Below are 26624 nucleotides of genomic sequence, written 5' to 3' on the forward strand. Positions count from 1 at the left end.
CTCAAGGGATATTTTATCTTTATATTAACTCATCATTTTGGGTTCAGCCAGCTCTGGAAGCCCATAAAAGGACAACTAATCACTGTGCACGGCCTCTCCTTTGTTGCCCGAAAGTACTGTCAACTTCATTTAACCCTCCTTCAGTGAACCAGGGACCGGAGAGTCATGCGCTGTCAGGATGCCTGCTCTTCTCTTCCAATCCGCGCGTTGCAATGCGAACAGAAGGTTAACGCGTCCAACACAGAGATCCTCCCGAGCTGTCAGTGTCGCAGCATATGAGGAGAAACAGTTGGGCAAAAATGACGTTGCCATAGACTTCTACAATATGGTAATTGTAACCCCAATCTGGGCCATCTTGGTGGATTACATCTGTTTCATGCTTCAGTGAGGGTGACATGACTGTGTAGAGGAACTGGATCTGTTAATTATTTAGAAGCCTGAAAAGATAGACATGAAATAGAAGAATTGGCTTTTTTTAAGGCTGTGATACAACTATAAAGGGAGTAAGAATAAATGTGGCAAATTGCATAAGTGGCGTTCTCACTTAAATGTCATTCAGTGAGCTGTTAAAACATCTAAACAAGTTCTACTGGTGTTTCCTCAGCCTCCAGGCTTGATCTGAGCCTTTTGTTTTCCAGGTGGCCGAGGGTCAGAACAGCCAAACAGGACACAAACAAGCGACTATTCAGATGTGGCGGCGCATCCTGAAGTCATGCGGAAATCAGGAACTGAGGACAGGAGCCTCCTCTGTGGGTTTGGGCGTGGATCGCGGTTTCGGAGATTCATACTGCGTCAGGGAATTCCCACGCGGTGCCCCTGACAATCTCCAGAGATGTTCGAGGGACCTGGCACTTCTCAGCCAGGCGCCTGGGTACGCATCCAGGCATGGGAGTCGTGTTGTCAGCTGATCAAACTGCACTAACTGCTCCAACATCTCCCCTTCCAGCCCTGCCGAAACCAGGACAGGAAGGCACTCACAACAACTGACGTCTGCTCCTATTATGTGAGGAAGTCTTTTCAGCTGATTGCCATGAGAAAACACAAAAGAACCCATTTTAAAATATCACCAGAACTTCCTTTGAGTTCAGCCCCAAAATACTCTCTATGGATGTGAGTCAACATTAGTCATAGAAGAACAGAATTGTTCTCTACTGTTACAAACCGGGGATTGTGAGTTCGAGGTTCACACTCAACACACCTGCCAACCCCCATCTGTCGGCATCTTCTGTTATGCTGCCATTAACCAGTCTTGGGGGCACTTAAGACTAAAATCTCTGTAGAGTCTCTGATTTGCCTCAGCACGATGCAGATAATACAGCAGACACACGGCGGGATGATGGATCAAGGAAAAATAGATCCTGAATCCTCCCTGCCCCGCAAAAAACTAAAATACGCGTGCTTTCAAAGAAGGAGGTGGAATATTCCAGAGAAAATGCTCAGATTAACTACTGGGAAATCAAAGCACTACTTGTAGTAGATAAAGTGACCACCACTGCTGTGACAGGAGACTTACTGAGTGTGTCTGTGTCTATGGATTTGTTTTATATATGTTTTTTGTATTTGCTTCTGCCAGGAGAGATAAAGTTAATCTTTACTTTGGTTGCTTAAAAGCCCAGTGGAACAATAATGGATCTCAGTGGGGGTCTGTGTCTTTTCTCTTCACACTCCAGCTGGGACTCTGCGCTAAAAGGTGACCTCTGACCTTCTTGCGGTGGTGTATAAACTTGGAGGGGTGGGTAGGAGTCATACATTGGAATTGCAGAGATGACACTTTGAAAAGCTCAATCAGGAGACACAATGGTGGCGCAAATGTCATCTTACCCTCGACTTTGTGAGGAACAGATTGGGAGGGAAAAGGAAACAAAACAGTTCGACAGATCAATAGTCTGCCGTGATTGAGGGAGGCGAGCGCTGAAAGAATGTTGTTTTTCTCTCTCAGTCTGGAGAGAAAATGTGCAAGTGACTCATCCCCATCAGGCCTGGAAGAGGGCAGAGGTCTCGTCAGGGCGGACCGAGGAGGGAAGCGCATCGAACTCTCAGTTACTCCGAAGGAGGGGAATTTCACCTCACGTCAGCCGTTGTGAGGAAAAGTTCGAGGAGGTGTGCCTCATGTCAATGTCTCCCAATCCACTTCCTACGCAAACTGAAATGCATACAGGTGTGTGTACACAGGTCTGATGCTACAGTGTTGGAATGTGCATTGTCCTCAGCCAATCACATAATTAAAAATACGCAAATTAATTATTAAGCCAAATGCTTGATATACTGAAATTACAGACGGTTCCAGAGTATTGCAATAATGGTAACAGTGTTAATTCCTGTGCGCTGCACTCAAATTAGCCAAGTTTTAACATAATTCAGATATTTGGGGAATCAGCGAGGGCCACAGCCTGGCACGGAGCCGCGCTAGACAGACGAGTGCTAATCAGCTTGAGTCCAATAATGGCGCAAATGTGAGTAAAGATCTCTTCAAACCTCCATTGTCTTATTCCCACAGCCCTCTTAAAACCACAATAGCGCCCCAATTATCTGCTGCAGAAAGCCTTGATGATTTAACAACGGCTTCAGAACAAATAAAGCAAACAAACAAAGTAATAGTAGCAGACACATAACAGAGCTGGGAAAACAAACAAACAAGCAAGGTGAACCAATCTTGTCTCTTCAGCTCTGACCCACTTTAAGTCTTTGTTAATTGTTCGAGCTATCTTCACAACTGTGTCAGAAAAGTTACGAACCACAACAAAACCAATACACAACCAAGTAAAACATGTATGCTTACACAAAGACAGACACACACCAGCCGACACACTAAAGGACTCCGCACACAGCACTTTGTCTCCTCGGAGAGACTCGGAAATCAAGCAATGAGAAGCATCTGGTCCGTTTACTGCTAATGTGAAAATCACAGTTGTAAATCCTGTTTCCAGGAGCCTTTTGGAGTTTGGTAGTTGAAATGAAAAATGCCCGGTGACATTCAACAAGACAGCATACTGTCGGGGGCAACAGTGTGTGGAGAACGAGATGCAGAGGACTGCACTCCGCAATTACGAAGCTCCCAGGTACTCTGTCGTCTGCTTCCAGGGGGAAAAAAAAGGCAATCAAGTATCTCAGTATTGGGCCCAGCGGATGAGGACTGACAACAGGAGAAATTGATCACTAACGGTGTGATACTGTGGCATTGTGTCTATAAAACACGCAGGTACCGGAATTACAATTCCAACCTGTCATAATAGTCATAACTGGTGTAAATCACTGGTGTAAATCTGTTTTCTTCCAAAACAGCATCTGATATAAATACATCCTCCCCTACACACACACACACACACATCTGTGCTTACTTTCAGAATATAAGCACACTGTCAATTTCAGCTGATGTTGAAGATCTGCATGTATTATCAGCTGTAATCGAATAAAGTCTCCCTCTGCCGGGAAAGGATTGAGTCGGAGGTCATGTGCCGGGGAGCTTTTCACAAAGGGAACTGTGTCAGGACATAGCATGATATTTTGGATGGCAAAGTACTGGCAGTATTGATGAAACAAGAGGAGCCATATATCTACTAGAAAGATAAAGGCACATCACAAAGCTGGGAGTTGGTCCAAGGATTATGCCCTTTTATGGCCTGATCTCAGTCATGCCGAAGATCTATAGGGTGAAGTGGAAGCGCAAATCCGGAGGAAACTGCGGGAGACAACGCTCAGAGTGTAGATTGCAGTTCTCATGAAGGTCAGGGGTGAATCAACACCCTGTGAAACAAATTATGAACAGCTGTCAGTTTCTATGTGCCCGTTTCTCAGTCCTTCGTCTAAAAAAACTAGGCAAACGCAGGCAAAGTTAACTTCGTCGATCTGAGGGAAAAGACAAAATAATAGAACACCACCACATGTCCATTCCACCAAAGTGATTGACTATCAGGAGAGATTAAATTGACAATTAGTCGGCTACATCCTCATCACCCATCCAGAATCCCATTTGCGATCACTCCGCTCGATGGGGGATAGCAGAGAGATTTGCATGGGTGCACCGAGGCAGCTATGATTGGATTATTCTGCATGTTTAATAAGGAGAGGCGAGGAGAGACGCTAATTCTGAGCAATTTAAGTCAAGGGCCATTATACCTACGTCACTAATGGCGGTACCAGGCCCTCCCCTCAGTCCCAGTCTAATCTCCACTCTACCTTTTAATGTGCAACAGCTGTGCTGAATAAATCCACTGTGTCACTCTTTAAAAACAGGAAAGATGCTCCCAAAAAAAGAGGATACAAAGACATATCTTTAGACTCTACTGGTACAGTTAATCATGCATTAAAGCAATGAGCTGGTCTGTACAGAACTGCCACCTTCAGCTCTGAACCTCAATTCCGGTTTCGCACGAGACATATTAGAAGGGTCTTCCCTCAGGGCCAACGCTCGTTTTATTATCTCTTCCCCCCACGACACAGCTCTCAAATACAAGCAGCTGATCACATCAGACTGGGGAAGCTCGGCGATAGAGTCGAGCTATTTCTTCTGCCACATAAAACTCTACGCTCACCTGAAGCACAACCCGCCTTCGTATAATTGATGCTCTTGCCGGCGCTCTGTGACCATATGTTGTGACAGTTTAGTCAACCCTTTCATTCACCATGAGGTTCTAGGTGAATAAATCAATTAAAATCATCAAGGAAGTCCGATTCATTAGCCTGCTTACTCCCTTTGGATGGAGATTGTGCTTGTTCTGCCCTCTTACATGGAATCTGTGGCCCTCTTTGTTTTCTTGGGATATAGCCCCAATCAGCTATATCGGTCTTGGGTTCCGGCATAGCATCCTAAAATTGTATGTTCTGCGCATTTAGAAAGAAATAGTTTAAAAATATGTATCTGTATCCTTTCGAAACAACTTAAGTGGTCCCTTTTCTTCAGCTATTTGCAAATCCTGCACGAACACAAGAGGTTTAATATGGAAAGTGCTTCGACAGTCTGGAGCAATTTAAATGTTACAAATCAACCAGCCTTTTAAAGATCATTTGTTGCCATCGAGGTAATTATGAATAGATTCATGTATTACAAGGGAACACACAGGTAATGAGAGGAAGGGGCCCCCACGGGGAGCCGAGGGAGACGAGCTGAAAATTACATTCCTAATTGAGTGACATTGTATCACAACAGTTCAAGCTGTTCCCCACACAATAAATCTGCTCTGTGCTTCTACTGGGTGGTAACTCGAGGAAATGACGACAACACGTAGTGACCCAGATATTATCATAACATTAGAAGAGTCACTTGGTAGCCCACAGGAAAATCAGCACAGAAATATCCCAAAAAAACAAGGGCCACAGACTCCATGTAAGAGGGCAGAACAAGCACGATCTCCCTCCAAAGGGAGTAAGAAGGCTAATGAATCAATAGAAGGGGGGTTTAGCAGTTGTTTGTAAAGATTTCTACAGTTTCCTTTGGCCTCAGTTTCTGAACATAACTGTAACGTACCGTAGGCACGGGAACAAGGGGACCCAGTTGCGGTGCAGGTGGAATGGTCAGACAGGCGTGGGTCGGGTACCGGCAGATAGGGCAAACAAGGACAAGGCAAAGACGGAGTCGTGGTCACGGGCAATGGTCGGGCGATCAGGCAAACAGGCAATAAGGTGAAGCGCAAGGTCGAGGTCAGGAAGTCAGGAAGTCAGGAAGTCAAAAGGAGGTCAAGGAAACTAGACTATAACTAGACTAGACTAGCTTACACTGACAAAACTTTGCGATGGCTGAGAGTTGGTGAGGTGTTTATAAGAGGGGCATGAGATGGAAGGTAATTGGTGCTGGGTAGTGCTGGGCGAATGAGAGCTGAAGGAGGTGAGAGTGTGTGCACTGGGGATAGAGGAATGTGGAATGACTGGATTAGAACTCCAGTGAGGATGACCTCTGGTGGCGAGGTGGAGAAGTACAGGGGGAAACCGTGACAATAACAGCGTTAATGAGTCTATGGGAGTTAACCTGTTCTTCGCTCTCTCTCTCATTCCATCCTTTCACTTTTAAGTAGATTATAGAAGATAAGCAACACAAAACAAAAACAAACAAAAAACAAAAGCTTTTCAATCAACTTGTGCTTGTTAACCCAAGACATTCATCCATCGATTCTTCCTGCATAATTTAGTCTCTGACTCAGTCTTGCCGTTCACCTGGTGGTTAGGAGCGATTATTGAAAGGCCAGGTTTATCCTCACCACATCTCACAGTCAAAGCTATTCGGTTCATGCCCCCTCGGGTCAGATGGCAGGTGTATTGTAGCCCAAGCGGGAGAAGGACAGAACTTGTGGATTAAATAGTGAGGGAAGGGAAGAGTAAGGACAACAAACCACCCCTTCCAACAATAACATGACTATGTTTCACTCAGAAACCATTTGACTGAAATTGCAAAACTCCTGCTGTGGCTGAGCTGTGGAATTGAGCAGAGTAATCAGGATTGCAGGATACATGCAAGAAACAAAAATTGGAGGAATAGAACTAGATGAAGTAACGCATGAGAAAGACCTAGGAGTCTATATGGACTCGTCACTTTCTCCATCCAAACAGTGTGGGGAAGTAATAAAAAAGGCAAACACAATGTCAAAAGTGTGGAACTGAGAACAAGGGCAGTGATGTTCAGACTGTACAATGCGCTAGTTAGAGCTCATCTGGATACTGTGGACAGTTCTGGGCTCCACACTTCAAGAAAGATATCGCTGCTCTAGAGGCAGTTCAGAGGAGAGCAACCAGACTTATTCCAGGTCTGAAGGGAATGTCCTACTGAGAGACTGAGGAACTGAACCTTTTCACCTGGAACAGTGGAGACTACATGGGGACTTGATCCAAGTCTTCAAAATCATGAAAGGCATCGACCACATCCAACCAGAGGAGCTTTTCCAGATCAGCAGGGACACACGCACCCGGGACACAAATGGAAATTGGGCTTCAAGGCATTCAAGACAGACTGGATAGGATCCTTGGATCACTTCGTTATTAATTGACTCTCATTTGGACACTTTATGTTTCTTATGTTTCTTAAGGCATCTGGGAAACTTCATCAAGATCACTAGTCCATAGACGCTGGGTCTGCTGTATGGTACGCTGCTGTGCTAACAAGCCTTTGCCGAAGTGTAAGCATGCAAGACCTTGGTTGGAAGAGCACAATAAGCACACACTGTAGTTGCCAAAGCAAAAGGCCTGATTCCTGCTCTGGTGTTTCGCTACAAGCAACACCGCAGCTGTGTTGACGTCTGCTGTCTGAGTTATGCAGGCCTCATACCAAACACAAAACTCAGCCCAGACATGATTAGATCGAATTACCAAGCTCTTCTGATAATGCCACAGAAATACAAAAGAACTACCGACTTGTAATAATTATATAATTATTGTGTGCATAGCACTGCTTTTTTTTTTACTAAGCTGTTAATTGGCTTTGTTTTAAACTGAAATAGCTTTAATTAAATTGTGTTTCCTCTAGAGGTGTAATTGTCTATTTGTTTTCACAGCAAGAAATGTAATTGTCTTAAATTTCTTATCTGTCGTTTTATATATATATATATATATACATTATACAATATTTTTGCATTTGTCAGCTGTCCCCCGTTCCTTAAGTACTATAGTTTAGGTGTGTAGATATATACCCATCTACTTTTTTATATGCTTTGCTTCCTTCTAATGATTAGATTATGGTTTACGGTAGAACACGGTAACCAAGAAACAAGATTTATTAATGATCCATAATGTGGTCACGCCATGACTTCTTTTCACTGTGCGGGCTTATTAATAATGTTATTTGAGCCTCAAAAATGAACACCTAGTTACAGAGCAATTAAATGCATGGTGCCTTTTCCCCAGCTCAACACAATGGGAGCTAAACAAATTGGCTGCGCTGTTCAGAGGCACATTACTCTTCAAATAACTAGGTTCTTAAAAAAGCGGTGTACAAACTCTGAAAGAAAACTGTATCAAGACCCATAAACAATTAGTTGCTCATAAGCAGCCCAATTAGCATTTACACTTCCTCAAACTCCTTCATCTTTTTTACAGTGCCGGAAATCCCTGGACTTGGAAGGACACAATATCTTTCTTTTTTATTTATTTGCTAAATTGTTACTTAAAGCGATTAAGCATTGTTTCCAGGTTGTGAGCAGGTAGGAATGTGAAGAGACCTGCAAGACATTCAAAACCTTCCAGATGCTGGTTTCTCCAACCACTGTCTTCCTATATTGCTTATCAATCATATATGAGAAACCAGCCAATCACAGGTCAGCATCTAAAACATTCCTCTGCCTTTCGTGTTGTGTATGAATGTCATCCTGTGCAGAGAACTTAAATTATTACTCAATCTATCCTTCATTTATTTTTCCCTTCACAACTGTCTGGATTTCCTTGGCAGAAAAATCATTACAATCCAACATGCTCCCAAAGAGCATCCATAGGTCATGTACATTACCCTGCATCTCAGTGGGAGCCTATATAATGCATATGTTGCATTACCACCCCCTTATCCCCCGGGAAAATCTAAAGTGACTTCCATTCACCGGCTCATCAGATTTGGCCTGAAAACCCGACAGGAGGACCGGCTCCATAAATCATCTCCGCAGGGTTATCCTTCTGAGCTCACTGGCTCAACGGCCTGGTGTGAACAGTGCACTGAATGTCGCAGAGACTGTGTTACTACGTGGTGCTCTGGGGAAGAAAAGAAAAACATTGAAATGCAATCCACTGCGCTTTTTGGATTCATTTCCTGCAGTGGATGTGCCCTGAAACTGAACATGGGTTCTCCACAGATCAAGACCACCTTTTCTGCAGTGATATTCTCCTAGGCGGGTCATTACTAAACATTATTTTCTGTATTTCTCTACGATTTTCTTTATGCCTACAGGAACCGTTGCCAAGGTGACAGATATGCAAAACTTTAAGAGAGAAATGCAGCTTTTGCAGCACGTTGAGCAGTCCCTGGCAGACTTCTAGCCCAGACTACCTTGGTCCAGTTAATCTAATGCCCCTTGAGGAGTCTCATTCACAGACAGCTGAAGCACCCTGGATGAAAGCCAGAGACGTGTGGAAAATAAAGCCCAGTCTGTTTTTACGAGTTCAGGATGAAATAACGCATGAGAAAGACCTAGGAGTCTATATGGACTCATCACTTTCTCCATCCAAACAGTGTGGGGAAGTAATAAAAAAGGCAAACACAATGTCAAAAGTGTAGAATTGAGAACAAGGGCAGTGATGTTCAGACTGTACAATGCACTAGTTAGAGCTCATCTGGATACTTTGGACAGATCTGGGCTCCACACTTCAAGAAAGATATCGCTGCTGGACACCAAACGAGCATGATGGGTCGAATGGCCTCCTCTCGATTGTAAACTTTCTTATGTTCTTATGTTCTTAAATAAATAAATGACACACATCACTAAATTAGGTAGTAAGCAAAGCATTCAGTAGAAATCCTTATCTATTTCAGAGGCCTGCCATTTCGGAAGTTTCTGTTCCCCTTCTGCCTCCTTATAAACACTCCCATGACCAGAGGATGGCTATTAATGGTGCTAAACGCCTCAGGGACATTCTGCCTCACCATCTGCTTGTGGTAAACACTGATCTGATTCCTCGTATCCAAATTTATAAAATTATAATGTTTGTCGGGCTGTGCGGTTTCATTCCTGTGTCCAGAACTGGCATCAGCCAGTCCACCTGTTTCTCAGCTTCTCCACGTCTCAAATCCAGAGCTCTGACAGCCTCCAGCGACACAGAGACATCGCATTTTCTAAGGAAGGTATAAATCATCTTTGTAAGCGCAGATGAGGCCTTTTCTCAGTAGCTGACATATTGAAGAAAGAAAAATCTGCACTTTTTCATTCACACGCTTGAGGTGACTTCTTTTCGTTTTCATTCATTGATTTCTTCCTGGACCGAATTAACCCGTCTCTGGGGTTTCTCTTCGGGAAACTTTACAAAGGTGATTTAAGCTGCTTTCTCATAGTCTTGTGAAAAAAGTATGAAACTTTGCTTTACTATAGCAAATTTCATAAGGGTTGTTCAAGACCTTTTGCTACCTCCCAGCCTCATCTCTCTGACCCCTATTTCTTGAATTAATATTAGTATTTAGGGCAGTGGCAGGTTGAATAAGAACATAAGAAACATAAGAAAGTGTACAAAGGAGTTTACAAATGAGAGGAACCCATTCGACCCATCGTGCTCGTCTGGTGTCCATTAATAACTAAGTGATCCAAGGATCCTATCCAGTCTGTGCTATTGAGATTGTATCTGCTGAGCCACCTATTTTAGTATCATATGCAAATTTGACAAGTTTGCTAACTATCCCAGAGTCCAGATCATTAATATAGATTAGAAACAGCACAGGCCCTAGTACTGATCCCTGTGGAACTCCACTAACAACCTCACTCCAGTTAGAAGCGACTCCTCTAATTGACACCCTCTGTTTCCTATACACCCTCTGTTTCCTATATTAGACTAGTCTAGACCATTCAACTAGTCTAAATTTGACATACTAGTGTAATGCAAGTTTGTCATTTGCATACAAATAAAGACTTAGAGACTCCTTAGAGAATCCTCCCCAAAGACTTCAATAACCAATCCTTTGGTCCGTTTATGTTTTTAAGGGCCCAAACTTAGGAGGTTGACACTGTTAACTGTTTAATAATGTTATACCAAGCCTTGTGTTTGAGTGCGTTAGTGCAAGTGTCAGAATGTTCCCCCAAAGTATTAATATTTCATTAACTAGCGCAGATTTTCAATTACTGGAAACTGGGAACATTGCTATTTTAGAGAAGCATCCGCCATGTTTTTTTTTTTCTTTTAGTGTCTCTAAATTCCCAGAATGCATTGCGTAATTGACTAAGTAAGACAAGACTTAGTCTATGTTCATGTGACCGGCCACAGGACTAACTAATAGAGTTAAGGTTCTAATCACAGTATGGTGAAACTGGCCAGATAAAACAACAATAAGAGTTCTACTTTTGGGACACAAACAGCTCAACCCACAGACCTACTGAATAGAACAGAGACTTTGATGTGCCATTTCTCTTCATTGTTTAAATCTAATTACTTTGTACAGATTGTAATGCAATATGGGAGTTACTATTTAAAAAAATACAAACGTAATATGGGATCGCTTATTTGCAATCTCCCCTGTGGATTAATCTATTTGTTAACAAAATTATAACACAGTCTTTGCTGTTTTTCTGGCACCCATGGACAGGAACACTTCATCTATGTAACTATAATTACTATCAAGGAGTAAGACCACGAAACAATAACACTGGATTGACATGATAATAGTTGCTCTAGGAAAGACATATCTGGTGATTCATATATTTGTCCACTTTCCAGGAAGTTTTGACACGACACGTCCGGACTAACTCGAGAAAGAGAGCTGGTGTGCTGAAGTTTGACATCCTCCATTTTGTGGTATGTTTACAATGTTTAAAAGCTGCTTTTATGATAAATTCCATCTGGGACAGTGGTCCGTATCTTACTTATACACATCAACAACACATAAAGACACATAAAACCGTGGGTTTAGAGATGACGGGCCTATCGCAGAGTACAGAGTTCTCCACAGGGAAGACAGCAGAAATTGTGACACAGTTAAATGGGATTCGGCTTCAACCCGAGATCAACAGAGAGACCACAAGTGACTAAACTCAATGGCAAAACAGCTTGTAACAACGGCCAACGATAACATCCCCACAAATCACGCAGAACGCACTGTGCCAAGATTGTTTTAAACCGCCCTGGAAATAGGATAACACAGGCACCGCTCATTCATCACGAGGCACTTAGACGGCAGCTCTATGTGAGAAGCCTGGCCCTCCAGCTGTAATTACGGACTGCGTGATTACTCTTCTTCACCGGCCTGGTTCTCCACCGCCACCACGAGCGACTCCGGCCTCCCTCTCCCTGGCCTCTGTCACTTATCAGCGCGGCTGGATTGTGGGATCTGCCTGCTGTCATGACTGATGGGCTTCATATGTCTGGTGTTGTGTTTGAAAATCGTCTCTCCTTCAGGTTATGCTCCAAGGCATAGGGCGAAGGAGTCTACTAGCCCTGACCACTGGGAATATGATCTTTGCACAGTGTCTAAATGATTATTAAAGCGCCAGTGTGTCACAGCAGGGGCTTGTGTTGTATCCGCTGGTTTCATTCCCTGATCCGTGTGTTTGGAGTTCAGAGACTCGGCATCAGAACTCACAGTTTGCAGAGGGCGTGGCCTCTGGCTAGGGGCACGGACACAGACACAGACATATGCACCACAGTGGCAGCAGCTGCCTTGTGTCACTGAGATTTAAACCAGTGCGAGGCATCCTATAATTCTACACCGACCAAAAACGCAATCAGAGCGACATGAAAGGGAAACTGTTAGCTCTGTGTACAGCGATCCATCACGGCACAGGGGAGATGGCCTGTTCCCATGTGCTCCATTATTCATGGGAAATACATGCTCCCCATTCCCATGTCCCATATGGAGTTTCTAATCTCCACATCCTCTACACCAGCCTAGCTTATGTGTACAAGTATGAGTAAAATGTTCCATTTGAATTGTTGTACAAGAAATATAAATGTAATACTAACACAGCAGCAGCCTCTTAAGAACAATAACCATAAGAGAAACAATTCTTAAACTGCTATCTAGACCCTTTGTAAGATGGGGTCTCAAACATGGCGATGGCTAAAAATAAGACTCGTTCACAAATGTCAGGTCGCAAGGCGCCACTCAGGAAGTGCACAACAGAAACCTATTACACGTTATGTGATGCGCTGTGTTTATGTGCATCTGCAGATTGTGGAAATATAACGGCACATCACCATCTTGCGCTTTGGTAAACCGTCCGTATCCATACCAACCGTGTGAGCAGAGAGCAGGAGAAGGGAGGATCGGGCAGAAATGGAGAGGGAGAGGGAGAGAGGACCCACCTGGAGATCTCAGCGAGGTGCTGAAAGTGGTATTTAGTGGCGTGGGTGGGTGGCAGTGCCCCTCCTGTGCTTCGGGTTAGACCCAAGGAGCCACGCTCAATTTGCAGCACTAGAGATGACGCCAGCTGCCGTGATTGAAGCCTGGAAAGGCAATAATACACTGCAGTGGGCACAAAGCAGAGGCACCATTGTGAGAGCTGAATTATGGGCGTTCTAACGGAGCCATGTGGTTGACAGCGCAGCGTTGTCTATGTTGTGCTGAACGGCATGGAGAAATCCACAGAGTCGGGCCCAGACAGGCTCCAATTCTCTCATTCATTGCGTCTCTTTTGTGCCAGCCAAGAAAAGTCACATCAATGCTCACAATGAACAGGGTGTTGCTGTATCTAACATTTGCCTGTAATGATGCGCTTACTCACAGCCCAGCTACATAAAAACAAGCACATGAGGTCCACTGCACCTCACTGAAATCCAAGTCTATAATAATCATCATCATCATTCATACCTTGGATATCTAGAGGAGCAAAACTGATCTTCACTATGTAAAATTCATAATATTTAGCCGGAGGCATTGAAATGTGAGGGACAGGGAAGAAGAGAGAAATCACTGAGAGTGAAGAAGCCTGTGTTGATCAGAACAGGTCATCAAACCTTAGGCAAGGAAGAGTAAATGAAAAGTGAAAAGAGCTATCTTCACTCATACAGTTGTTTCATAGAAGTAAACAATGCCAAGGGAAAGCAATATCTGCCAAATGTTTCCACTGCATTAAAAAGAAAGGAAAATAAAAATAAATCAAGATATATTGCGTTCCCCCTTGTGAAATACAGATGGTATACAGCTGGATAGACAGGTTTCTTCAACACAGAATTGGATGGGAAAAGCATTCTGCACAATACTCAGAAATAATCCCCACCTCCCTCTCCATTTTTAGCTTTAGTAAAGCAGAAATACGTTCACTGACCTACAGCCGAGGAAAAACATGAAGAGGTCTAAACAGTACGTATTGCTCCTGACAAGCTTGATCAAGATGCTTGTTCGAGTACACGCTGCAATACGTCCCGCTTCATGTGTGGTTATTGTGCACAGTGGAGGTAGGTGCAATCGTTTGACCCCAGATTAATATCATGTGAAATGTGCTCGGAGAAAACAAGAAAACCCCGCCTTGTTTCTGTCAGAGCCGGGGAACGGATGACGACCCTGGGTAAAGAAGGGAGAGTTCACAATACAGACCAAAGAATAGAAACGTCCTGCGCTACGTATGTTGGAGTCAATCTGTTTAGACTCCTTGACAAGACTCAAGGCTGGAGCTGCCAGTGCTGTGTCACAAAAGAAAGAAAGAAAAAGAAAGAAAGAAAGAAAGAAAGAAAGAAAGAAAGAAAGAAAAAGGTGATGGGATTTTGAAAACAATGTGGTTTGTGACGACAAAAGAGATCATTTTAATCAAATTGCAGTTCTAGAAGGTCAATGGGCCACAATGGAGATAAAAAAGAATCAGATTGTTTTCTTTACATCTTTTAAGATTAGATATTATTATTTATTTATGTTTACTTAGGATTGTTTTAGGGGGTGTGTTAGTATCAACAAGTAGCACTTGAGATCATCACTGGTGCCACCTTTTGTGAATCTTGTGAAAGAGAGAGAGACCCTTTAATGAGTATCCTTACTGGTGAAACACCCTACTTGTTCACTCTGAGTGCTTTTTACATACCGTCTATGGCCATACATGCAATCAAGGCCAAATATGCCATTGTGTTGCAGAAAGGAAAATGGCCAGTACACAAGGAGAGTGATGTTACAGAGAGTGACAATTTAACACCCTCCACTTTGCTTCTTAGTGTGGTTGTTGCAATGTTAAAAACTCCATTGATGCAACGTTTAAGGTGTATTGCTTTACTTTCTGCGCAGTTCTGAAGGTTTTATAGATATATATTAACAATGGAAAATAACTGTGAAAGGACCCGATAGGTTGAGGCACATCAGAATGCAGGCTGGGTAAAAAGGGCTTAATCTTTTAGCACACCTGTCGCTGGTGTGTCCAGAGAAAATTAAACGGCTCTGCCAAGCAAATCACTTTTCTCGCAGGCACTGAAATAAGAATGTATGTTATTGACACTGAATATTAAGCCTATTAAGGTCCCCCCGTCACTAATTTTAGTTTCCAATGCCAACCAGGCCTGTTTTAAGGTATTACATCTGAATCTCATGGCTTAACTGATTCTAACCAGCAGGATATACCCAGGGGAGCGGAGAGATTGTGAATCAGAGCTCAGCCGTACAGTTTAATACGATCCGCAGTCATTCTCTGAAGGTCAGACTGAATTGAAATGTTAAAGAAAAGGGGGGTGCAATTGGAGAGGATGGGATGGATAGCCAGGTACGTGAGGCAGTGTGTGACGTTTCATGAAATTTCAGGACTAGATCTGTCAACACGCACAGGGAAATAATTTTGCTCACCTCAGTGACTTCAAGCTCAGAAGTGCCGACACAATGTGACGCCGATCACGCTTGGATTAAAAATGGCGAGAGAGTAATGACTGATTGCATGTCACTCCCTGACCCAACTGGAGCTGTGAAGTGACCTCTGACAGTGGGAAAAACTGGGAATCACTCAATGAAGTGGTCTCAGATACACTGACAGTGTTTTTTCACTCTCAGTCTGACTGCCACCCCATAGAAATCAATGGAGCAGCAGTGACAAAAACCCCCACCTTCTCTTCTTAATTCATCAAACAACTGGAATCTTCCGTTTTCTCTAGGCTGTGTTCAACAGATTGTGAAAGAGATATAATTGATAAATGACTTCAATTTAATTAAGAGTTTCTGTTAAACTGAAATTCAAATAATAACTGAAGGGTGAGAAAACATTGAACAACAGCTGTAAAATAAAAATAACTAAAGGCAAAATCAGAACTTGGAAAGAAACGTTTCCTTCAAAGTGGAGACACAAGCATTAACACGGGAGTCAGATGTAAACTGGTATACTGCTGGACTCATCAAACCGATCAAATAAACACACAAAAACAAATGTAAAGTATAGCAGCCAAACAAAAATAAGAAGCTCAATTTTAGATTTTCCATGAGTTACACAGCAACATCCCCCAACGTCTCGCAGCTGCAGCGTAGATGCAAGCCAGAACAGTGGGATCTTGACTGTGTGCAACCAGTCATCCCTCAGCTGCTCAGACAGCCGCGTTCACCAGGGTAAACCCCCCCACACACTCGCACACCGAGCCAGCTGTCTGACCCTCGACCAAGAGACTCTGCATGTGTGTTAGTGCGATGTCAAGGCAGTTGAGGGTTTTGCAGATTGGTCCGCCACGTCCGGCAGAGTCTGTGTGTGTCATAGATGGGCGTTGCAATCTCTGGGTACGGCGTCTACCGCGGGCATCGAGAGACTCGGAGAGGGCATGTGTCAGCACTAGGAAGATTAACTGAAATGTAATGTGCAGAACCGGCATGCCCTCTGACATACTCAAGACGAAAGCGCGTTTGATTTTACCGGCGCTTTGTAAGCACTTCTACATAATAGCCTGGTTGCGTTATATTGCATATGGCGTTATTGACTTTTATTAAGAATCCTCTTTTCAAAATCCGTTGGGAAGAGAAACAAATTATAACAGGTCAACAGCTCTTTGACCTACTTAAGTGTTTCCTCCACTAATCTTAATTCAAATCTTGACTTCACTGTCCGGGGCTGCCTGGAAAACCACACAAGCTTGAAGCCGCAGACTTTAAATCTTCTGTCACTAAAAGCACACTCAAGATTACGCCGTAATTACCTTGACAGCGTGGTTACCGCATTCAGACTTTTGTAAATGCCATATCTTTCCTGCAGGTGTTCAATTTCCAAGTGCATATTAAGCAACAGGTAATTGATATCCGTACTATGTAGATAACTGGGATAACGTGTAATCACCAGGTTTAGAATGTGTAATTACTGCGTTATACACGCACTATTTCCCAAACATTAAAAATGACATTTCTTTCAATACGAAAATACAGAATGAATGTCCAGACTGTCAGGCCAGTTAAAACAGCACTCAGTAGAAAATACAACCCTAACCCTGATGGAAGATGCACCCTAAACCTAACCCCAAAATGTAACACTAATCCTGGTGGTAAATTCTAGTCAATATATCAGTCTAAAAGCAACCTATATATAACTGCAAAGTCAATGCTACATTTACCTGTATCCCCACATAAACTTAAGTGAAAAACCCAATGGTTTAAAATGTATTATTTAATATTTCAAATTACTTTATATTTGTATTTAGTTACTTTTGGATTTACCTATAATCATTGTTTTTACACAACCTAATGAGCAGCACAAATACTAAAGATCATTATTCAGAACAATAGACCACCGATATCACTCCCAATAAAATGAATCTATATAATCCCTAAGCCTGATCTTGAACCCTAACCCATTCCAGAACAAAACCCACAGAAAGTGTCAGATCCACAAAGTACACAGTCTAACACAGGGGAGGTCTTAAATGTATGAAACTGGAGCAGTCAAAGCTCCACAAAGCTAATTTCATAGAGGAAAAGGCTGCTGCTAAAATAAGTGTCCAGTCTCCACAGTCTTGACACATTGAGGGCATGCCTGGGAACCTAAGCGGTTTTGAGGCTAGGCAATGGCAGAAAGTGGAAGGCAAACAGCCTCTCCTTCCCTATGCGTTCTGTGATCGCGTCCCGGCTCTTCCCACCTCATTATTTATTTAATTGGAGCCTATTAAGGTCAATTAACTATCAACGTAAGTGAAAGAAAGTCCTACATGTGGGTGGAAGAAGCTCACACTTCAGATGAATCATCAATGTAGACTGAAGAAAATTAGACTAGGCGAGAGAGAGAGAGAGAGAGAGAGAGAGAGAGAGAGAGAGAGAGAAGGGGCAACAGCTGTAATGGTTAGGCAAGTCACTGTATCCATTACATGTACTCTCTCAATCCGTACACTACTGTAAGGTCCTGCTGTACGTGTTTAAACGTGCTTCTACGCAGCGCTGAGTGATTTAGCCCCTCTAGGTCCTGTGGAGCACCACTAACTGACTGCGACTAAATCAGTAATGAGATTTCCACTGGAAACCTGGGGGCTGCCTGTCTGTAGGGCCCGAGAAACTAATAAAGTGGACAACTGGAGCATCCATTGATCGGCGCACAATGACAGGGGATTGTCCTCCAGCATGGCTTTCCAACGACTCTTTTATTAGTATCTCAGTCCCAGAAGATCCACCGTTCCCTCGTGGGCCATTGAGCCAACGTATTTTGTAGTGACAGGCTGGTTCAGGAGCCCTTTGTGGCCAGTGCAGTGAGATCCAGGTTACATTTCTCCACATAACCTTATAAAGAAGCCTACCTGCATTCAATTAGGGCCCGTCTCAGCGCAATAAAATCATAGCGAAGGCAAGAAATGGTGATCAAGCAATTACTGATAAAAAGTTCAGCCTCCTTGAAGAGCAAAATCCTCTAAATCATGACAATTATTCATATTATTATAACGACAGAAGCCCAGTGCAAGCTCCACAGAAACCACAACGAAACCCTGAGCGAATTCAAAGCCCCAACTATGAATTTCTTCATCTCAACATGTACCAGCCTTTCCTTTAATCTTAGGAAATAAAACCTGTTTCTCCACCGTCAGCAGCGCTCACCAGTTGTCGCTGATCGCTTTAATAATACATGTGCATCACTCTGCATCTCCGCAGGACCAGTCAGCTTTCTCCCAAGATCATGCTACGCACTGCCATGTGCCCCTTCATACTTTTAATTACTCTCAATATGAGCGCCTCGGTCTTGATAAACCCTGCTGCAGCGAAGCACAGAGGAGGGAAGATTTCAAAGGATTCCTTTTTTTCAGATTTCCTAAACTGAAATCGTCACCTCCAAGGCTCTGCACCAGTTTTGCATATGTTCCATGCAAATCAGCTGAAGTTTAAAAATAAAAATGAACAAATGAGCGAATATAAACAAACCAGCCTCCCTGGAGAGAGGACGGCACATGTACTGGGCTTCTGACAGCGGCTTCTGCGAGATGTTGCTCCCGAAAGAAGATGCAGATTGTGTTTTTTTGTGTTGTTATCATGATTAGTTCTCTCTCTTCCCACTAATGAGAATGAGCGGTGCATGTTTTTTTCTCACCTCAGGGGTTTCTCCAGACGGCTGGCCGGGGAGCCCACGATCTCTCCCAGGGTGCAAAAGGTCTGGCCCAGAAAGTCCTGACGGGGAGAGAGAAGGGGAGAGAGGTGGGGCGGGGAGAGGGGGAGGGAGAGGGAGAAGGAGAGTGAGAGGGAGTGAGCAGTTGGGTGCGGGGTGGAAAGGGAGTGAGAGAGAAGGATGAGGCAAAAAGGGGAATCACAGAGAAAGAGAATGAGAGATGAGAAAGAAGTGGACAGGGAGAGGGGATCGTGGGAGAGGGCGACGGAGAGGGGGAGAGGCAGTGGGATTGAGAGGGGCGACGGAGTGAAAAGGTTGGAAAGGGAGAGAGGAGGAGGATGAAGAGTGAGAGGGGGAGATGCAGGAGGAAGATGGCAGATATAGACAGACAGACAGACAGAGAGAGCGAGGAGAGAGGGAGAAAGGAGTCAGGGACCGAGCCACACAGCAACGGCACATTATGCAGTAATAAAGTGTATGAAGGCAGAGACGTACGTTACATTCGCAGGGCTTCCAGAAGGGTAGGCAGGCAGCAGCGTTAATACAACAGAACACACATCATGTAACAGAAAGCACAAGACACAAATACCAAAACAGTCATAAAACAGAGCAAGGGCAGTAAAGACAGAGAACAGCCAGAGAGCTGGGAACTGGTTTTCTTTGCTTTCTATCTGTTAGGGACTCCACACCTATATGAATAGGAAAAAATTATAATCTTCATATGGTTCAGAAAAATGCAATATATTTTTGGAGATTGGAAATTGGGGAAAATATCCAAATATATTTTAATAATCTGATTTCATAGGTTATTCATGATGGACTTTCATTATTAAAGCTTTTTGATTCTGGTTCCAAATTGTGCTTCTTCAAACCATGCGAAGAAAAATTAGATTTTTTTTATACTGTTACCACTTCAACATATTCCAATTCCAATCATCTCTGTTATCATTTTTCTTTTAAATGATTTATGTTGTTTCAAAAAGCTTTAACACATATGAGTGATGATGATTCATGTAATTGAATATAATTCTAAATAACCTCTATTAGCAAACACATTAAAAAACAATGCACAATTAAAATCTCTGAATGGATGTCACCGCTGACAAAGAGGAATTTAAGTGCAGAAACCTGAACAATAACAACTTTTTAAAAAACCTTATATATTCGTATTTAAAAAAATATATTTGGATTTTAGGGGGGATGCCAAGGTTTTAGTTTCCATTGGGTGAGAAAATCAAACATTTCCATTCATAAAGGGTTAAAATATATGCAGGACATGAACACCACTCACATGTTTAGAGAGATCAGGGCTCTTAGAATCCACATCATATCTGAGGGGAAAAAAAACATAATTGCACACAATCTCTCAGACTGGCTGAACAAGACCGACTAGCCCTCAGAGGTTAAAAGAGAAGGCAAGATATATTTCAGAGGCACAAAACTGTCACTCATGGGAGCTTTTGAACTGACCCATCTCTATGTGATGTGTGATGGAAACCTGCCCACATTCCTGATGGAAAGATAATCGAATGAGAGACAGTATGGGCTGGAAAGTAAGATGGGATGTATGGGCATGAAATTAATTTCTTAGGAAAGAGGTACTGACTTAATTAGCATTTAGAGATATCTCAATATGCATTTCAGATCATGAATTGCAGATATCTCATTGAATTATATTCTCAAATAAGATCTCTGAAAGACATTTCGAGATGTCTTGAAATATCTTCCTGTAGATTTGCGGAGATTATCACTTCCTGTTTACTCGATCAGAACGATTGAACAGGAAGTGATAATCTCAGGCAACATGCAGGAAGTTATTTCAAGACGTTATTACATAAATAGTTGGATAGTAGGCAGAGAAGCTTTTGACCACAGACCATTGGACTGTGTTTGTATATCCGCTATTTATCTTAGTTTTTCTTGAATAACTGAAGCTAGCCTTCAGTTCCCCAAGAGCAAGTATGAGTGGAGTTATTGTCCCCATAGGGGGGTACACTACATGGTGCGCTGAATCTTCGGTTGGCATTTAATCAAGGCAGGAAACAATGGTAACCTGGATCTCTCTTGGCAATTATTGCTTTTATACCATTGCTAGCTCCATTAAAAGATTAAGAAATTATATAAAAATAAAGGCAGAACAATGAGACAAATATAATCATAAATCAATGCATGAAAGCCAGAGGAGGGGCAGGCCCATAGCACAGCCCCCCTGCCTTACGGGTCTCATTAAATCAGAACAATTTAAAGGGAATAACTCACAAGTCAAAGCGAAGATTCTGCTTCTCCTCAAAGAAGTAGTCCAGGATGTATTTCCTGACGAAGTCGGGGTTGAGCGTGTTGTCAATCACTTCAGTTCTTCCAAACTGGAAGGCAGGAGAGAGAGCAAGAGAGAGAGGGAACGTTAAATGAATGCAGATGTTCACACAGGTTCACAGGAAGTGGGGGACTAAGGACAACAACTCCTGGAAGCTTAAGCTGGAAATGGAAAAAAAGTATCTCTGTTGCAACTGACCTCCTCACCACAGAACTCCATAAATAGCAGTTAATAAACAGTTTATATGCTAGTAATAGAGTATTAACTTAAATGTCAAAACTACAGCTTTTTGGTCCAATGAAAACACCTGGTCTCTGGCTGAAATAACAGGCTGCCTTTTGAGCATTCTCGTTTTTATTTCCCAGGAAAATGTATCAGCAAATTAATTTACAAAGGGTTAAAAACAGGATTTTTATATCTTGTTATTTAGCATCTGTTTGTATATTATTAACTGCTATTCATATAACACAATTAAAAAGTGTTACCACGTCTGGTCACATGCCTAAGCCAGGCCAAGCTATCAGGTACCAGGTTTGTTTTGTGCTTGGTGTTGTGCTGCCAACATCTGAGCTTAGTGTCATTCTGCTGGGTTTAATATGTCCGGGCTCTTTCCGCCATGTGACCTCTGATAACACACTTCTGTATCTCCCGTAATCGATGGTGATGTCTCCGTGATATCCCAGATCAAAGTCCTCCCCTTTGCCAGACAGTTAGTCTCATCACCGCAACAGCCGCAGATCTCTACACCACTGATTAAGGCTCGTTAACATGCAAACGCATCTCAGTAAAAGGTATGGGTTTAATTTAGCCAGCTTTCAATTCTAATTGCCTACCGGTATATTATTTGCTAAACCAGAGGAGAAGGACGATACAGCGTGTAATTAGTGCTGGTTAATTAATAGGATTCGCACTTAATCATGTGTAATTTTAAGGCTGACAAACTTTGCATGATTTATTTACTTAATAGAAGAGGCTTCTGTGTTTGAATTGCTTTTGCCATTGAAACAAAGCCAGGGTGATTCATTTTTATCAGCCCCCCAAATAATCCACTTCAAAGGTTCCCTGTAGATATGTTCACAGCAGAAAATAAATACAAATTAAATGAAATCGCTTAGTCAAAGTGAACAGAGAATTTAAAAAAAGCCATGACGGCAACTGTTTGAATTTGGATTTGTGTAAAATATTCTAATTTCACACTTTGGAGTTAGTGAGGTCATGTGTTGGTCTAGGCAAACAGTGATGCGACTACTTTTTATCTTCTGCTTGTAGTCAAGTAACACTTTTCCAAATCTCATTATGTTAATGCAAAATTAAAATGCCACACACACAGGAGTGCTGGAAAACTACTGATACTAAACAATAGGTTATATTAAACAGGAAGATGTGTTTCTATATCTAAAGCTCAAACTGAATTGCCAGTTTTCTCTGTCTTCAGTACGTTTGTTGTAACCGCTCAATCTGAAAGGTGCAGCTGGAGTTGGGGGGATTGAATTATGAACTGATAAGGGTTTAAAACATTCAATCTATGAACGGGATGCTAACCAACCTGATAAATATCGACAGTATGTTCAGCCAGGCTTTCTGACACTCGGCACATTTCTGCAGACTCTGCAATGTGTTCAGAATGAATAATTCAGCGTCAACAGCAGATTACCAAGACATACGTAAAACCATCAGCCCCTGGACAAACCTGTTACCCTTAATTGTTACTGCGAATAAATACTACACTACTTCCTTGCAAATGAAGGAAATAAACAGCAGGATTGTAGGGCTTCACAAGGGGAAGGACTATATAATTGCACGTCATGTTGTTTACGTCATTATAGAGAACGTCCAGATGCGTAATATCGATTAACACAAGTCATTGTTCCTAACATAGCCTTTATGAGACGCGTTTACTTACTTGCGTGCACATTATGCATTCATTTGCACCGTAAATTATAGGTACCCGAACAACACACATAAAAGACAGCTGTTTCACATCGTGAAGGCAGTGCCGACCGCCCCTTGGTCCTACTGAATGCTGCTTTGCTTTCGATAGATCATCAAAGTCTTACTGTGTCTTCTTCATGCAGCACGGTTATTAGTATTCAGTAGAGGTACCATAGTGTAAACTGCACACCTCCGGTAAATATTTATGTTTATCATCGCTAGTCTTCATTAAGCACTGGCACAACACAAACATGCCCTAGACTCCCTGTCATACTGCGTGAGAGTATTATTACCAGAAGGTCACATCTTTGTTGTAAATATTTTGTAGATATTTTCAGTTCCATTGAAATGAGGCTTGTTTCGATTTATGTTCATAGGAAATCAGACTGGAGCTGGACGTCTATTTCCAGTAATACCTTGAGGCAACATTTTCACACTTTGTGAAAAAAAAATGTGTTATTGTGGTGAGAATGAATTATTAAATTATTTCATACTGTATTTTGTTCCCCATGGAAGTGAATTTTTAATACACAATTATAGCATCTATCACAACCGATTGAACCTCTTATCTGAAGGATACGACAGCCACACTCTTTCGTGGCCCCAGTGTTCACACTCACTGTACACAGCAGTACATGTACCAGTCATGGTTTAATGGAGTCAAATTACAAATCTGTATCCCAGTGCCTCCACAGGGACGATCGATACCTACCACTAAACACAGTAAATGGACAAATTTCACCTCATTTATTGTATAACGATGGAGAGTTGGGAACAAAATAACAGAGAAGAGTCAGTCATGAAGAAAACATATTTGTAGCATATCAATGTATGTTTATTGCAGTCAATAGGGTATGGACATGTTTAAAGCAGTTACATTTTGGGAATTGGGACCGATATAAAAGAAATCAGGACTTTATTAAGTGGCATCAGAGAGACTAATGGGAATTCTGTCTGCGTTGCTGGGCTGCAGCGTTCAGCCGAAACAAGCACAGCTTAAAGCCAGATTGTGCTGCCATTCACTGCGACTGCAGCCCAGGCGGATCTGTTAAGCAGCAGCCAGCCGCTCCCACCCAGCTCCCGGCTGCAGACTCACTTCGCCAGCGACGGGAAGCCCGGGGGCGCTCTCTGTCTCCACAGCCCCTTCTCTTTACAACAAGCAAACCCCTTGCAGTCATCGCATTTTTACTATATTCTTTTGTGCTATAGCTTTCTGCAGTTTAAATCTTTGCCTATTGGATTATTTGCAAGGTCTATGATAGCAGACACCGGTGTGTTTGGGATTGCTCTCTTGCATGCTTGGTGTTCATATTATATATATATATATACACACACTAGAGACTGTACTATATGCAAAATAATTTTGATTTCCTCAGGCAATCTGAAAAGGTTTGCACATAATCAAGGCTTAAGTTTGGCATCCTCCCTACATCCTATGAAGTCCATTGTGAACATGTTTTAAGTGTTGCCTGTTGTGCCGATACATACTGTAATATTGGAAAAGTGTTTTAATTCTGACAACAAGTCGAATTAAGCTTTAGTGGAGTCAGTGGGGCCCCTAGTTGAATTCAATTTGTACAATTCTGATGACAGTATGCCGGATTATTTATTTTACAGCAATTTCTTCTTGTTATTTATGTTTTAAGCTTTATTATTATTATTATTATTATTATTATTATTATTATTATTATTAAGATCCCCCAGCTCCTAGAACCGCAGCCGTGTACTGAATCAACTCACTACACTAGACTGGAAACACACTCCACACGTCTCTGAGAGCCACTTGCACAGCGGATGACTGACACCGCAAGCTTTCAAAACGTGAAACAGAGCAGATATTTACTTCAAGGGCAGGGAAATAAAAAATCACAACACAGGAGCCAAGACCAGCCTGAAGAGGAGACATCGACATTCAGCAGACCAGACAAGAGCCAAACTTGAAACTCTTCACTCTCCGAGCGCATTAAAAACGACAGCCGACGGTTGAAATCCACTGCTCTCTGCAACCGCCACCCATTAACACCTCAGTGAGGCTTGGAGTGTCGGATACGCCAGCCACCGCGCAGCCTCCGTGTGTGAGCCGCGCTAACGAAGTCCCCAAACTCAAACAAGCAGGTGCTGGTCTTGTAAGTCGCTCATCGTTTCATGTCTGCATTTGCTAGATACTCACTGATCTGCCACTTGTATCGTTCAACCTTTCGGTTTAAAAATAACCTTCTCGGCACCAGCTGCACACATCAAACAACTCAACCCCTTTGCTAATGTCAGTAACTTACATAATAGTGTGTGTAAAAATGGAAAAAGGGCACTCTTGTCAGGCTGCGAAAGAAACGCCACCAAATCAGCACCTCAACGCTTCAATTTGCATGCAATTCCGCCAACCACTTCCCTTATAATACATCTTAGGAGGATGTAGCTAATGAGTTACTGCTATTTTGAGCCATCAGCTGCACTGCCTTGAGGACCCTGGGTGCAGTGACTAGCACTGGCTGCGAAAGCTGGAGAAATCTCTTATGCAAGTCTGCAGAGGGAGTGCACAGTATAGAGGAGCCAAAGACGGGGAAAGCATGGTGCAGCACGCTCAGATCATTCTGGAAAGGATGCTAGGAGAAATGGAAGCACTAGAGAGGTGTTGCAAAATGTATTAAAGCAAGAGCAAATGTGCAAAATGATCAACACGTTTGTTATTACAAAAACACTAACAATCCAATCATTATTATAAGCGTCAGAAGAATACTTTAGATCATGCATTGAGAGTAAATGGTGTAAACTTTTTCATAATGTGTCTTAAACTCTAATTTACTTTTAGCTCTACCTCAGACCGGTAAATTAATACATAAATAAAGACATTGTGTTCGTGGGTGATTGTGTATGAACAGACATAGTTGAATGTCACTCAGAAGCAACACACTGGGGAGCGGCTGCGGACAGAACAAATAGCATGTGCTCCAAACATTTCACGTTGGACTCAGAACCCAGCAAAATAAATAATACAAATCACAACAGCTCCCTGGCATCTGCTGCCACACACACATCTCCCCTGGGCTCCGACAACAGACAGCAAGAAAATAATTGGATTCCACAACTTTATGGGGCCTTGAAATGAAGGCAGCCCTTATCTCCTTAGATTCCATCTGAGACTAAAGTGGGGAACCCCCACTCCCCCCCAGTAAACTAGGTTTAATCAGTCTGGCACAGATTGAGCTCATCCTGTTTTATAGATCTTCATTCTTCTTTGCGACCTACTGCAATATTGACAACTATAAAGAAGAACCAGGTTCAGATAAGGGCTTAGGGACGTTTTTGTCAACACA

At 42.6% G+C, this 26624-nt stretch overlaps 1 protein-coding gene across 1 annotated transcript in view; it reads right to left on the reverse strand.

Moving 5' to 3' along the window:
• The window catches only part of cpne5b (copine Vb), a 101716-nt gene that overhangs the window by 53704 nt on the left and 21388 nt on the right, over positions 1 to 26624 (reverse strand). Inside the window, exons 4-6 of the mRNA XM_066705685.1 lie at positions 21324 to 21427; positions 20356 to 20395; positions 19050 to 19126 (exon numbers count right to left, since the gene is read on the reverse strand). Of these exons, the coding sequence (XP_066561782.1) occupies positions 19050 to 19126; positions 20356 to 20395; positions 21324 to 21427 (221 nt within the window). The remainder of the gene's footprint in view (positions 1 to 19049; positions 19127 to 20355; positions 20396 to 21323; positions 21428 to 26624) is intronic.

This window comes from Amia ocellicauda, chromosome 5 (assembly GCF_036373705.1).
Source record: "Amia ocellicauda isolate fAmiCal2 chromosome 5, fAmiCal2.hap1, whole genome shotgun sequence".
NCBI classification, from domain to species: Eukaryota; Metazoa; Chordata; class Actinopteri; order Amiiformes; family Amiidae; genus Amia; species Amia ocellicauda.